The following is a 14287-nucleotide window of genomic DNA, read 5'->3' on the forward strand; positions in this document are numbered from 1 at the left end:
GAATTTGTAAAATGGACTTACCCTCTTTTCATTTAAGAACAGTTCATTATTAATTTGAGGGATATTAGGTCAAAAAAATACTTAATTTCAGTGATGAAAATAAAACGTTTATGATTTTCTTTTAAAATTTTTCTTTTAAAGAAATAAACTGGTTATTGTCAGAAAACCATCATGGACTTGAGAACAGGTAAGATTAAACATTCTTTCAATAGTTTAAGCCACAAGATCACATTTTCATAGTTTTTACTTTAGACCCATTTAAAGTAAGAGTTACCTGACTTGAGGGAATTCATCTAACAAGCCTAGGATACTGTTATAATAGGTCAATAGTTGACCTCTCAGTGAAAACTGGGCCAACCTTCTGTTAAAGTTAGTACAGAACTGGGATATCAATGTCCTGAAAAGCAAAAATAATAGGCATAACTCACAATGAACATAAAACAAAAATTAGATTGAGCGCGTTCAAAAATTGCTATGGAATCATCACAGTTCTCTAAAACTGAAATTGTTATGTGCAACATTTATCATCCAGTGATATAATATATATTGACAAGTATATCATAAGAACATTACTTTATATGTCCTCTTTAATCTTTACCATATTTTACCTAAGTAACATGCTTATTTGGATTTGAATTCAGACTTTTAATTTGTATTATATTGACACTTACACAGTTACAATCATATGACAACTTCCAGCTTTAATGATTCTTTGTTTGTTTTTATGCTTTGTTTTTTACTATGATTTTACCACAATTTCTTGTTTATATCTCAGTGTTTGGTCAACCTAACCAGCTTTCCTGGATAACAAACCGGTAATTATTTATTCATCCACAAGTGACCGACAACTTCTCCCCCACAAATGACCATCAGACTCCATGTTCCAGATCAATTGTCACCGAGAAATTTTGCCTCGCCAGAGGATTGAACAGCAACCCTTGGATTACAGATTTAATGTTCTCCCTATTAAGCCAAGCAGTTTAGCTCTCTCAAGGTACTCCCCTGTGCATAATTTCTGGTATGAAGGGGCACCTGAGAAGAACCACCAACCTTCTGACAGTGGAACAGATATATAAGACAAGATATCAGCAAACCTTTTCATTTTAGACATTTCTTCAGCATTTCTTAAGATAGTCCCCATCTGGTTCTTCTTTGTTACAAAGTCATTTAACATAATGTCTCTGCTGGGGGTCTACAACAATAAAGAAACATCAATGTATTGTAATAATGAGCCGCGCCATGACAAAACCAACATGGTGCGCTTGCAACCAGCATGGATCCAGACCAGCCTGCGCATCTGCGCAGTCTGATCAGGATCCATGCTGTTCGCTTACGAACCCCATTGCAAGCAGAGAAACTGATAACGACCATGATGGATCCTGATCAGACTGCGCGAATGCGCAGGCTGGTCTGGATCCATGCTGGTCACAAACGCACTAAGTTGGTTTTGTCATGACACGGCTCTTATATGATAATGTGTTTAAAATTGCAGGAATGAAATAATGCTATGAAATAATTCATAGAATTAACTTTGAATGATAAAAGTTCATTTAGCTTTTATTACATAAAAGTTTGACATAACTTTTACCTCAACCAATTAAAATGTGATTGTAGAATAATAACATTTTTTTTAAACTTTTTGTTGGGCTTACCTATGCACCAACACAGTGAAGATGACTGATCTTATGGCAACTTCCCAGCTATACTGGTGGAGGAAGACCTTAGGTGCCCCTCTGTGCATAATTTCAGGCACAAATGGGCACCTGAGTAGACCCACCAGTGTTTTGTAAACTAGCTAAATAGCTTCCTCACATATGAAATGATACAAAGTCCCTGTTGGGATTTGAACCTACAACAATGAGGGGCAAGTGTTTTGAAGTCAGTGACCTTAACCACTTGGTCACAGAAGATTTTTATATGTTGTGTATGCTCCTAATATCAAATTCTCCTGTATGTGCACAAAAATAATTCACAAACAATGCAGTAAAACCTTATTTTCTTAAAATTTCATAATTCATCACTAATCTAATAACAAATATTGAAATAACATTTGAATGTACATGTAAAATGTTACTGTATACATGTAGGTTTCAAATTTATAAGAAATTAAAACTATCAAGACAAATAACATCTGACTGTAAAATCTTTCACATAACTTTCAAATTCATAAATGAGTAATAAACAATTTTTTGAACAAATGAATGAAATATATGCATGAATGAAATATATGCATGTACAAATTTGTGGATACCTTTTCAAGTTGAATAGACATGAAGGCTTCAGGTGAACGTCTTTTACCTCCGCCAGACTCGGCCGCAAGTTTTGCCGCCAGTGCTGTGCCGGCTGTGCTACCGGACATGCCGGTTAACTGGGTCAGCGATGACTTCTCTGATTTGGTTTCAGTTGGACTGTTTCTTCCACTGTAGTGATATTGACAATTTTTAACATAAAATCTCTTAACCAAAAGTTAACAATTTGACAACAATACAAACAGCTCTAGATCAAAAAATTATAAAACTTTACTGACAATTTTTGTTTGTTTGCAGAATGACAATTAGATATAACACAGTATCACAATTTACAGAATAAAAGGCTTCAATTGCTAGTTGACAAATGACGTTGTGTATGTCACCTTTTGATTTTGAATTACATTCAGAAAAAGGCAAGCTTTAGGCATTGTGAGACATTAACTTCAATTCACAAATTGATAGAAAGTTTTGTTTAGCATCTGTTCATATGAAAAGGAGCTCCAATGAAATATAAAAGCCAAAAAACATCAAAATTAAAATTTTATTTATAGATCAATTGAGACACTGTACTATGCAAAAGATAATAAAAAAAGTTTACTAAAAATTAAAATATTTTTTTTTGTGCCATTCTTAGGCAAATTTGAGTTAAAGCGTTTGGGTGCTAATAATTTTTCTAGGTCATTTTGCAAAATAAAAATAATTATTCTGGAAAATGAAAATGAGCTTATGATCTTAACTTTGGCACACATTTTATAGGTCCAGACTGGCACTAAATGATATACAAATGTATAGAAAAAAAAATATTTCAAGTCCCATCAAAAAACCTTAGCGGAGTCCCTTTTGCATATATCTATAATTATACAGTTTATAATGTACTTGGTTTTTATTTACCTTTTACTATATTCTTGCTCTTTGACGGGTTGACAGGCATGAGCCTGTTGTACAGCACATGTGAGGGCATTTTTATGAACAACCTGGGTCTTTAATACAACCTGGAGGGACTCTAATCCACCTGCCTTCATTAACTAAAATTATACGAAAAGGAAAATATAGCTCACCAACAAAACTATATGTTGCATAAATGAACAACTCAACAATTTTATTTATGCCACAAGTATAAAGTAAAGCCCCTCTGTACAGTTATACAGTCAGACCAGGCTACATACTGTCGTCTGCTCAATTTTCAATTATTTACATTGAAACCCATTAAAGCATCCTTCAGCTTTTCTAAAGGTTAAATATGTCATTTTTAGATAAATCCTTGAATATAACTGTCAAATCAGAAGAATTATTGTGGACAATAATATTTGCAGACGATAAAATACATAAACAAGAAGAAAACCTCTCAATACCTTTAATCTACCAGTCCACTCCATATATGTAAATTAATAAAGCAGACAATTCGTTTCCCAATCTTCTATTTTTAGAAATGAACGTCTCATTTTAAAAAGCTCTCGGGAACCTGGGTTGAAGCAGGCTTAACAGTGATATGATGCAATTTTCCAAGATAAAATTACTGAAATACTTAGTTTGAAACAACTAAGAATTGTTTTCCCATCAAAAAATAAAAGCTGAAGACCCCCTGAATGACAAAGGGCAATTCCTAATTCAAAGCAGGGAGAGTTGTAATAATATATAAAATCAGGGATTATAAATATCAAGGTTTTTGGAGTTAAATTTAAATTACAACTCTTAACTTATTAATTTAATTATAATGTTTAGGTCAAAATTATCCTTTAACATTATTCAATCTGTAATTTTTTGAGAACATAGCATCACTACATACCTCCAAAATCCCGTCCCTGCTTCTGAAACTGAACCTCCCTACATGAGCCTCGTCTAGCTCGTGTATAGCCAGGTACAAAAATCCTGGTGTATACCTGTAAATTATTGAAATATGCATATATGTATTTCTGATGTGATACTGTATCCAGTTTCCAGAACTGGATATAAAAGTTAGTGAAAAATGGTCAAATATATAGATCGGGGTCAGTATTCTCAGTGCCTGAAAGGGTGGATGGAGCCTAATTAAGCCTAGAATACATACATACATCAAATATATAGATAATTACATTTGCAACTTTATCTTTTTAAACCTGAACTTGCTGAAATTCATTAATTGGCTTATCCAGCGTCTTTTTTGGAAATATTTATTTATTATTTTTGAAATATTAAGATGAAAATTTAAAGTTATTCAGCCAACAGTATAGAGTCTGGTTAAACAAACTGGTCTGGCTCTATACTTGTGGCAAGTACCAGTCACTTCCACCTCTATCCAGTTTAAGAAATATTTTGATCAAGTTAAAGATGCTGTTTATTGAAGTAAGCAGACAGTGTACACTTCATTTTTTAAGTGTTATAACAAAGTCTTGTTTAGAAATCTTTGGAAAATATTGTTTTAAACATGTGTACATGTGTGTATTTACCTATCAACAAGTGACTCATCCTCTAGCACTGAGGTTATAAAAGTGGGCGGAGGTTTCCCAGCGTCCTCCTTGAATCCCGCAAATTCCATCTGTACAAACCTCATGTACATGTGAAACTCATCAAAACCCATATCATGTGCCTGTAGTCTGTATATCTGTACAATAAAATACACAAAATTTGATTGAAATTTTAACAATCTACTGTGAATTCATTTAATTTTGTGGGCATGAAATGTTGTGGTTTTGTCACTAAGAACATTTTTCGTGGGTTTTTTAATTCGTGGACTGTTTATTTTTCAAAAAAGGTAAAATGTAAATAATGTGATGCAAAATAATCTTAAAGCAGACAAAATAAAATTTTATTGGATCATAAATTCATAAATAAGACTTATCCACAAAAATCACGAAAATTAGTTCCCCACAATCAATAATGATTTTGCAGTATAAAGTGTGCATGTACGAGGTATGTTCAAAAAGTTCGTGGATTTTTGCTGTCATTTTTTACTTGGTTAATAAAATCACCCTTAGTGGATATGAATCGAAAGAGTGTCTTTATTTTCAAAAGTAAGATTTACTTTTATTGTTTACTTTTATTTCCTTTACGAGATATGTGCACTTTAATAACCATGGCAACGCAACATCGGCGCACGCCGAAATTTTCATATAATGTTTAAATATAAACAAATGTTGAAACAAACTGAATGATAGTTTTATGAAGTTAAATACAAGTATTCATCTATTAATATTTATGTGACATAAATATGAAATTTGACGTCGTTTGGACGTTGAATAGCTGAACAAACAGGTTTTGAGCAGCAGTAGACAGACGGGTAAGTTGGGAAGTATAAAGCCCGTTTAAAAACTCGAATTTCGCTCTCTCGGAAATATTTACCAACAAATGTGGGATACTTCTTTATATTTTAATGAGGTGATTAAATTAACGAAGAACAATGAGTTGGCGATCAAATCTCTTGGTTTAAGGTCGCGCAAGCGATTCAAATACGGTAAATACATGCTCACAGCCAGAAAGGGCGACGGATAATTTTTAGCGGCAAATTGTTGGGACGTTTGTAACGTCAATTGCAAAAGATCTACAGAAGTTCAGACATTATGAAAGTTTTGCGAGATGTCAGACATGTTTAATAACTGCATCGGGTCTCTGCATTCAATTCTGACAAAACAATTTAATTAAAATAATATTTTATTTCATTCATCAGGATATATGCGTATTTACAATAAATAATTGTAGTTATTATTTGTATTACGTGTATGTACCCTGGTCCGTTTGATAATTGATGCTAGCCGGTGTTCAGTAGATTTACCGCATAGAATAATTGTCAGTTGATAAAATATTTTCTTTATCATTGATAATCATATTGTTTAAAGATCGGACGAGGGCGGTTTTAAATTGATACTATCAATAAACAATTGAATTAACTTAATAGCACTGTCCGTTTAGTGTCTAAATTACTCAAAAATCTCGATAAAGAGCGGAAAGTATGCGGCACTCGGACCTTTATACGGAGAACAGAGCTAAAAAATGACCACTTTATATCTCGGGTCATCATCACAAACAGAAATTTGGTTTTGGTCTATGATCTGCAGATATTGAACACTATAAAGATTACTTCCACAAACAATGAGGCTGGTAAAATGTTTAATTAATATTGCGATGTCACGAACGTCATTTTGTTTCATCATCAGCGTGCGCCGGATTGTGCACCCCTTGTGATTTGTTACTGTCACAGAATTGTTATTTGTAAACATATTGTATTGATTTTTTCACTGTTTATAAAGGACATATTTTCATATATGTCTCTTGTAAAAAAAATTACGCAAATTAAAAGATGTGAACAGTAGAGCCGCAGTCCAAGAACTTTTTGAACAGCCCTCGTATATGTCCTGTAAATCAGAAATTCCATGATTTTACAAATTTAATTTATAATCATAAATTATAGTTGAATTTAAAACTTGAAACAACTGATAATGGCCTGAAGGTAAAATTTTCATTATGCTTAGCCTCTATTAAATGTCTTTGTTTTTTCTTAAAAAAAAGTTTTACGATACTAGACGAAGTGAATTTCATGCATGGAAAAAGGAGCCTTATCATGTGACAATAAAATCCATGACAGTTGTGTACCCATTTCTACAATCTGAAATAATAGTCATATCATAAACACGTCTTTTAAGTATGAAATTAACACCAAGTGAAAAATTTGTTTGTTTGTTTGATTGGGTTTTACGCTCCACCGACACAGTATAGGTCATATGGTGACGTTCCAGCTTTACTGTTGGAGGAAGACCTCGGGTGCCCTCCGGTGTACTTTTCAGGCATGAACGAGCACCTTAGTAGAACCAACAACATTCCGTAAGCAAGCTGAATAGCTTCCTCATATGGTGAAAAAAAAACCTTTATCAAAAGTCCAAAAGAAGTACAATTTGTATAAAATCCAAGACAGAGTTACAAACTCCTGCCAGCGTGTTTTATGTGTGAAAATTGTCAATTTTATACAGAAAATCTAACAGAATTTCTACCTTGGCTAATATTTCTGTTTCCCAGGCAACATCAATTAATCTGTGTCTAACATGTACTGCCTGTAAAAAAAAGGTTTAAGTATGTTAATAAAAATGTACATATACATTTGTTATTAAAACTAGCATGGTAACCTATTTTTTTGTATATTTTAAAGCAGCATGCCTCCAGATTCATTCTAATTTTCATGAAAATTTTGAAAATGTATTTAAAAGTAAAATATTGTGAAAAGAACAAAGAAAGTAGTTTACACATTACAAACGGCACTTACAATCCACGTAAATTACCAAAAAGAGACAAAAAATACATAAATACCTCTTACTGCGTTAGTTACGCAGTAAAATTATAGTGATTGATACTGCAAAATCAGTCATTAATTGCACAAAACATGTTAATGATTAATTAAATATTGAATCTTTTTACTTTTCTTAAAATCTTAATACATTTTTCTAAAGATTGAATTATTTGAAATATTTTGGCTCATCTGGAGGCGTGCAGCTTTAAAATCATGGAATATTTAAAACCATGTATCACTTTCACAAATCTAATCTATAAGCAGTCACCTGAGGAAAAAAAACTTTTAAGTAAGATAAGTAAAATAACTAGCTTTATGACCTCAAAAATGATGTCATTCTGATCAAAAGAATAACTAGAATAACATTTTAAATTTTAATTACAGTGAAACTTCTGCTGCGTGACTCTCTGTAGAAAAATAACCTCTTTACAAAATCAGTATCTATTCTTCAAAAATAAGACCTCAACAATAAATTCAACCTCTCTACAGCAACACCTCTTGGCAACAACCAAAATCTTTGTCTCCCAAAAGGCAGTTGCTCTGCAGGGGTTATACTGTATACGTATTTACTAAGTGTACCTATATGGACTAGGGGTGAAATGCTAACAGTTTACATGGCGACATAAAAACGGTGTTAAACGTTTAACCGACCGTTACCATTAAAATCCCTACTTGTGACTGTTTTAATTTTTACCTCCATAACTCTTCCCACTTTATTCATCATAAGTTTATTCTTCTGTTTCTTCTGCCCCCTAGCTTGCTGGTCCCCGTCTTCCTCCATGGCAAACCTCTCTGCTATCTCACATATAAACAATGGGTCCTCCGCAAACACGCCAGAAAACAGCTAGTTAAATACAGTAAGATAAAAATATGAATCCTTCAAAAAATATGGGTCATCCCAAAACACAGCACATAACAGCTAGTAATATTCAACAAGATTCAATCACAATTTACAGATGAACTAATGTTTTGATTGGTAAAATTGATTATGTTCAATTTTGAAGAAAGTTTGTACCTATTTTGAGCCCACTCTCGAGTTCTGGAATAAACCAGAACTGATGACTTTATTGATAACATGGTAATGACCCCAGTTGGGCTTGAACTCATAAAGTCTAAATTGATAGGCAGACACCTTGAATACTAGGCTACCATTTCACTTCAAGTGGGAATATACATTGTTTTGTTTGTTTTTTGGGGTTTTACGTCACATCCACACAGTATACATAATATCGTCATAATATTATTAGTGCAGTAACTGGGTAACTCCTGTCTAATCTTACCCTATTACTGAAGTAAGATGATGATTTATAAATAACACTGATGCTACTCACATCTTTCTGCATTTGTGGAGAAAATGAGGTGCCAATTGGCTCCATACTCTGCCACTCCCTGAGAGCCACTTCGTACAACTTCTTCTCCATGATCAAAGAGTCAAGTATACACTCTGGCTTGTGTATATGTACCAATTCCTGACAAAAAACACAAATAAGTTTTATAAAGGCATCAAAGCAAAGAATACATCATTTTGATATGTTGTTTTGTTTTTACAGAAAATGATTTTTTGAGTTTTTAAAATAATATACATACAAGTAAGATAGCTAGAGAAGATTAAGAAAAAATATATATATATATATATATTGTTGTCAGAGGGGCTTTGAATAAAAAAAATTAAACCTGAATAATTCATCAAATAGATCGTACAGACTATATTGTCACATTAGTGCAGTAATGGGTTAACTCCTATTCAATTATATATGAGTTAACATGTTACTGCACTAAGTAAAAATACACACGTTTTTATTTTATACCTGTATATACTTTGTTTATACTTCTAATGAATAACATGTGCAAATAACACCCGACAGAAAAAAAAATCTTTATCACACTCAAGTATGATTTAAAATGTCTTATATGTAGTTTAAATTCAACAATATATCCAACAATGTGTATAATAAAACAATTATTACTGGAGTATCTTGATCTATTACTTGTGTTTGGATCTCTTTGACGTGACAAGAATGGATCACACTCGGTCTCGCCTTGTGAGACACTATCCTCAAAAAACTCCTTATGTTAAGTTCAAGTTCCAGATCAAGACACTCATATAATAACCCTGTTATATTACTTACTCATGTTGCCATGTTTTTATGATTGTCTTTTTATTTCTAAATCTAAATCTCAACAACACAACATTGTCAACTAGAAAAAGATTTCTTGCCAATAAAAACATAAAATTTTAGAAAAAATTATACCTGAAGAGCAAATTTGACAGCTTGGGGAACTTTGCTGGCAATGGCTAGTGTAGGATGAAACTCTAGAATGAACACATTACGTAATGCTGATCTGAAAATAAAAATATACTTTCTATGATTGACAGATGACCTATAATGGCACACACTTTCTATGATTGACAGATGACCTATAATGGCACACACTTTCTATGATTGACAGATGACCTATAATGGCACACATTCTATGATTGACAATTTGACAGAAGACCTATAAATTTACATACTTGCTGTGATTGATAGAAGAGATATAATGGTACATACTAGCTATGATTGACAGAAGACCTATTTTGGTACATACTAGCTATGATTGACAGAAGACCTATTTTGGTACATACTTGCTGTGATTGACAAAAGAGATATAATGGTACATACTAGCTATGATTGACATTTCAGCCTATTACGGTACACACTTGTACTTGCTATGATTGACAGAAGAGTTATAATGGTACATACTTGCTATGATTGACAGAAGACCTATTATGGTGCATACTTTCTATGATTGACAGAAGACCTATAATGACACACACTTCCTATGATTGACAGAAGAACTATAAAGGTACATACTTGCTATGATTGACAAACAAGCCTATTATGGCAAACACATATACTTGCTATGATTGACAGAAGAGCTATAATTGTACATACTTGCTATGATTGACAGCTATAGGTTGTTTTGGTATAATACGGTATGGCAGTCCATGTTTGTCACCATCTCTACAAACTTTCTGGTTATATTCCCTCTCATCTTCTATCTACAAATATCCAAATAATAGACCTTTGTAAATGCTTCAAATGTACTTAAAATAAATGATAATGCAACACTATTTTAGTTTTTTCCCCAATAAACAAAGAAGTTTCCCCAATTTCTTTATAGTTTTTCACAATTCCTACCTATTCCTAAACTACATGGTAGATTTTCAAATTTGGGCACCTGAGTAGAACCACCAACAGACTGTAAACTAGCTGGACGGCTTCTTCAAATGAATAAACCAAATGATCAAAGTCACAAGCAGGATTTAAACCCACAGCTGTAAGGTGCAAGTGGTTTGAAGTCAACGTTCGTTACCTGGACAAGGCAATGTACGTCCCAAAAATAAAACATACATCAACTTTTTAAGACATCACTGGATTGATGTGTTTAAATTCAATACATATAGTTGTCCCGTACCTTAAAATAGACATGTCCTTTGAATTTGGAAAAGTCTGTTTTTGAATAGGGAATACTTTCAGATCAACTACAGAAATTTAGATAGCAAACATCATAGTCAGCCTAGATTGTTTACACCATATGTTATTATATACTTATATCATAAAACATTGTTTTGTTTGTTTGATTGGGTTGAATGACACACCAGCACAGTACAGGTCACATGGCGACATTCCAGCTTTACTGGTTGAGGTGTCCTTTCGTGCATTATTTCAGGCATGAAAGGGCACCTGAGTAGAACCACCGATGTTCCGTAAGCTAGCTGGATAGCTTCCTCACATGAAAGAATCCAAAGTCCCTGTCGGTATTCAAACCCACAGCGATGAGAGGAAAGAGATCACAAAACATACATTGCAACTATAATTACCTGTTTATCAAGAATAGACTTGATAAGGTTGATATGTTGTCTCATAATAACACTCTCTGCACGATAAATCTTGATAAAATATTCGGCAGACAGGTCATATCTCGGTCTCTGATACATTAAGTTCATTATCACCTGAAATAGCAAGTCAATACTATTGTAAATACACCTCAATAAAAACAGTATATAATTAAAACAATTCATTATCTCTAACCATTACCTAAATGACTTTGTACATTGAAATTGCCCTTCTTTGAATTTGGAAATGTCAATTGCGAGTTTGACAGATTTCAATATTATAATACTTAAACTGTGCAGCTAACAGTAATCATAGATTATACAGGTGATCTGTTTGCTTCTGAGACATTATTAATGTGGCTTTAAAGCTAGCACTATAGGGGCTACATATCCAGAATATTTTATTATAAGTTGAGGAGTATGAATGTTGTAAATGAAATTTTAATATAAGTAAATACATTTTATTGCTTCATAAAAGATTTTAATAAAGGTCTTGCGTTGCTGGGTATTGTGGGGGTTTGTTCATTGAACGCCGCCCTTCCTTGTTGATCTTGTTTTTCATATTTCAACAAAATACAGAAATTTTTACCTGGGCCAAGGCTCTCTTCTCATCTCTATCAAACACATTGTGGTATGCTTCCATATAACAGTCAATCAACTTAAAAAAATAAAAATGCAAAATTCAGATGATTATCCTTAAAATCTTGTTCAATGCCTCAATAAGTGGTGGCGTGGTCAAGTGGTATACGTGCCAGATTAGTAATCAAGGATTGCTGACGACGTGGGTTCAAACCCTGTTAGGGGCAAGCCGTTATTTCCTTGAACAAGAAACTTTACAATCATTGCTTAGTACTGGTTGGTTCCAGGAACAGATTCGGGAGTGTTCAATAAGCTTATTATTACTAAGCTTCCAACACAATCAAACTAAAATAAATTTGTATAAACTAATACAAATGTACCTTGATACTCATCTCGATTACAGAAATAAATTGTTAATCTTAAATAACCAATAACATTCTAAATTTCAAAACATCTATTGATTTACAAATTCAAATGCAGGTAAATTTGTAAATGAAAAAAAACAAACAATGACTATCTCGATGAAAACTGCTCAGCAGCTATAAAAAATATTAATTACTATAATGAAAATATTTTGGGACATAAGCTTCTAATATTTTAAGTAATTTTCCACTTATATTTATTAAAAATTACATGATTCCTACCTCCCTTTTACATTCCATAAATGCTGTTTCATTAGTCCATAAGTCCATCATCACACCGAACCTGTCAATTTCCATATGAGCATAGGTAGGCATATCAAAATCTCCTGGACCTGCTGTAGATTGCTGAAAATATGCTACAGATTATGACAGATATTCCTCAAAATTCATTCAGAATAAGGCCTTTTAACTTAGGTGACAGCCTTATGGCAGAGCTTAACTAGAAATGTGTCATCATGCCACGGATGCCCCCGCATGCAGCCAAAATTTCAAATGTTATAATATTTAGTTCCAAATTTGTTTGCACAAATTATTTTTTTCATTCTAAGTTCAAAGCCCTTAAAACTTTTCAATGTTAACACAAACCATTTTTATACAATGTTCAAGGCACTGAAATTATTCAGTCTTAACCATTTTTATACAATGTTCAAGGCACTGAAATTATTCAGTCTTAACCTTTTAAAAATAGCATATTGCATATTTGTAGCCAACATAATGGCTATATACATTTCCACAAAAGTATGAGTGCTGAAACTGAAAGTTCAAAATTTTTCCAACATTCAGGAAAGATAAGTTTGTCTAAAATCATTGAACCACGACCAAATTCAAACTTAAACTGCTTATTCCTCAGATGTATCTATATTATTTTCAAAGTGAAAGGGACATAACTCTGCCAAAAAATCATCAAACCATGACCAAATTCCAACTTGACCTGCGCATTCCTTTGACATATCCATATGTCAATTTTGAGTTGAATATGTAACACTGTTGGGTTGATAATGAACAGAAACTGTAAATTTCATATCATTTTCAAAGTGAAAGGGGCATTACTCTGCCAAAAATCATTGAACCATGACCAGATTCGAACTTGGTCTGCGCATTCCAAAAACATATCCATATGTCAAATTTGAGTTGAATGTGTAATATTGTTGGGGAGATAATAAACAGAAACTGAAAATTTCATATTATTTTTAAAGTGAAAGGGGCATAACTCTGCCAAAAATCATCGAACCATGACCAAATTTGAAATTCACCTGCGCATTCCTTTGACGTATCAATATGTCAAATTTGAGTTGAATGTTTAATACTGTTGGGGAGATAATAAACAGAAACTGAAAATTTCATATTATTTTCAAAGTAAAAGGGGCATAACTCTGCCAAAAATCATCGAACCATGACCAAATTTGAACTTGGCCTGCGCATTCCTTTGACGTATCGATATGTCAAGTTTGAGCTAAATGTGTTGTACGATTGGGGAGATAATGAACGGAAACTGAAAATTTCATATCATTTTCAAAGTGAAAGGGGCATAACTCTGCCAAAAATCATTGAACCATGACCAAATTTGAACTTGACCTGCGCATTCCTTTGACGTATCCATATGTCAAGTTTGAGTTGAATGTGTTGTACATTAGGGAGTTAATGAATGGAAACTGAAAATTTCATATTATTTTCAAAGTAAAAGGGGCATAACTCTGCCAAAAATCATCGAACCATGACCAAATTTGAACTTGACCTATATTTTCTCATGACATATCAATATGTCAAGTTTGAGTTGGATGTGTTGTACCGTTGGGGAGATAATGAACGGAAACTGAAAATTTCATATTATTTTCAAAGTAAAAGGGGCATAACTCTGCCAAAAATCATCGAACCATGACCAATTTCCAACTTGACCTGTATT

At 33.0% G+C, this 14287-nt stretch overlaps 1 protein-coding gene across 1 annotated transcript in view; it reads right to left on the minus strand.

Moving 5' to 3' along the window:
* Positions 1-14287, minus strand: part of LOC132733593 (uncharacterized) — a 48864-nt gene that overhangs the window by 16996 nt on the left and 17581 nt on the right. Inside the window, exons 20-33 of the mRNA XM_060720253.1 lie at positions 12607-12729; positions 11973-12041; positions 11369-11500; positions 10440-10546; positions 9756-9846; positions 8835-8972; positions 8198-8347; positions 7211-7270; positions 4676-4830; positions 4036-4129; positions 3141-3274; positions 2252-2420; positions 1095-1192; positions 275-397 (exon numbers count right to left, since the gene is read on the minus strand). Coding sequence (XP_060576236.1) covers positions 275-397; positions 1095-1192; positions 2252-2420; positions 3141-3274; positions 4036-4129; positions 4676-4830; positions 7211-7270; positions 8198-8347; positions 8835-8972; positions 9756-9846; positions 10440-10546; positions 11369-11500; positions 11973-12041; positions 12607-12729 — 1643 coding nt within the window. The remainder of the gene's footprint in view (positions 1-274; positions 398-1094; positions 1193-2251; positions 2421-3140; positions 3275-4035; positions 4130-4675; positions 4831-7210; positions 7271-8197; positions 8348-8834; positions 8973-9755; positions 9847-10439; positions 10547-11368; positions 11501-11972; positions 12042-12606; positions 12730-14287) is intronic.

Source organism: Ruditapes philippinarum, unplaced genomic scaffold (genome assembly GCF_026571515.1).
Source record: "Ruditapes philippinarum isolate M1 unplaced genomic scaffold, ASM2657151v2 ctg5169_1_1_1_1, whole genome shotgun sequence".
Classification (NCBI taxonomy): Eukaryota; Metazoa; Mollusca; class Bivalvia; order Venerida; family Veneridae; genus Ruditapes; species Ruditapes philippinarum.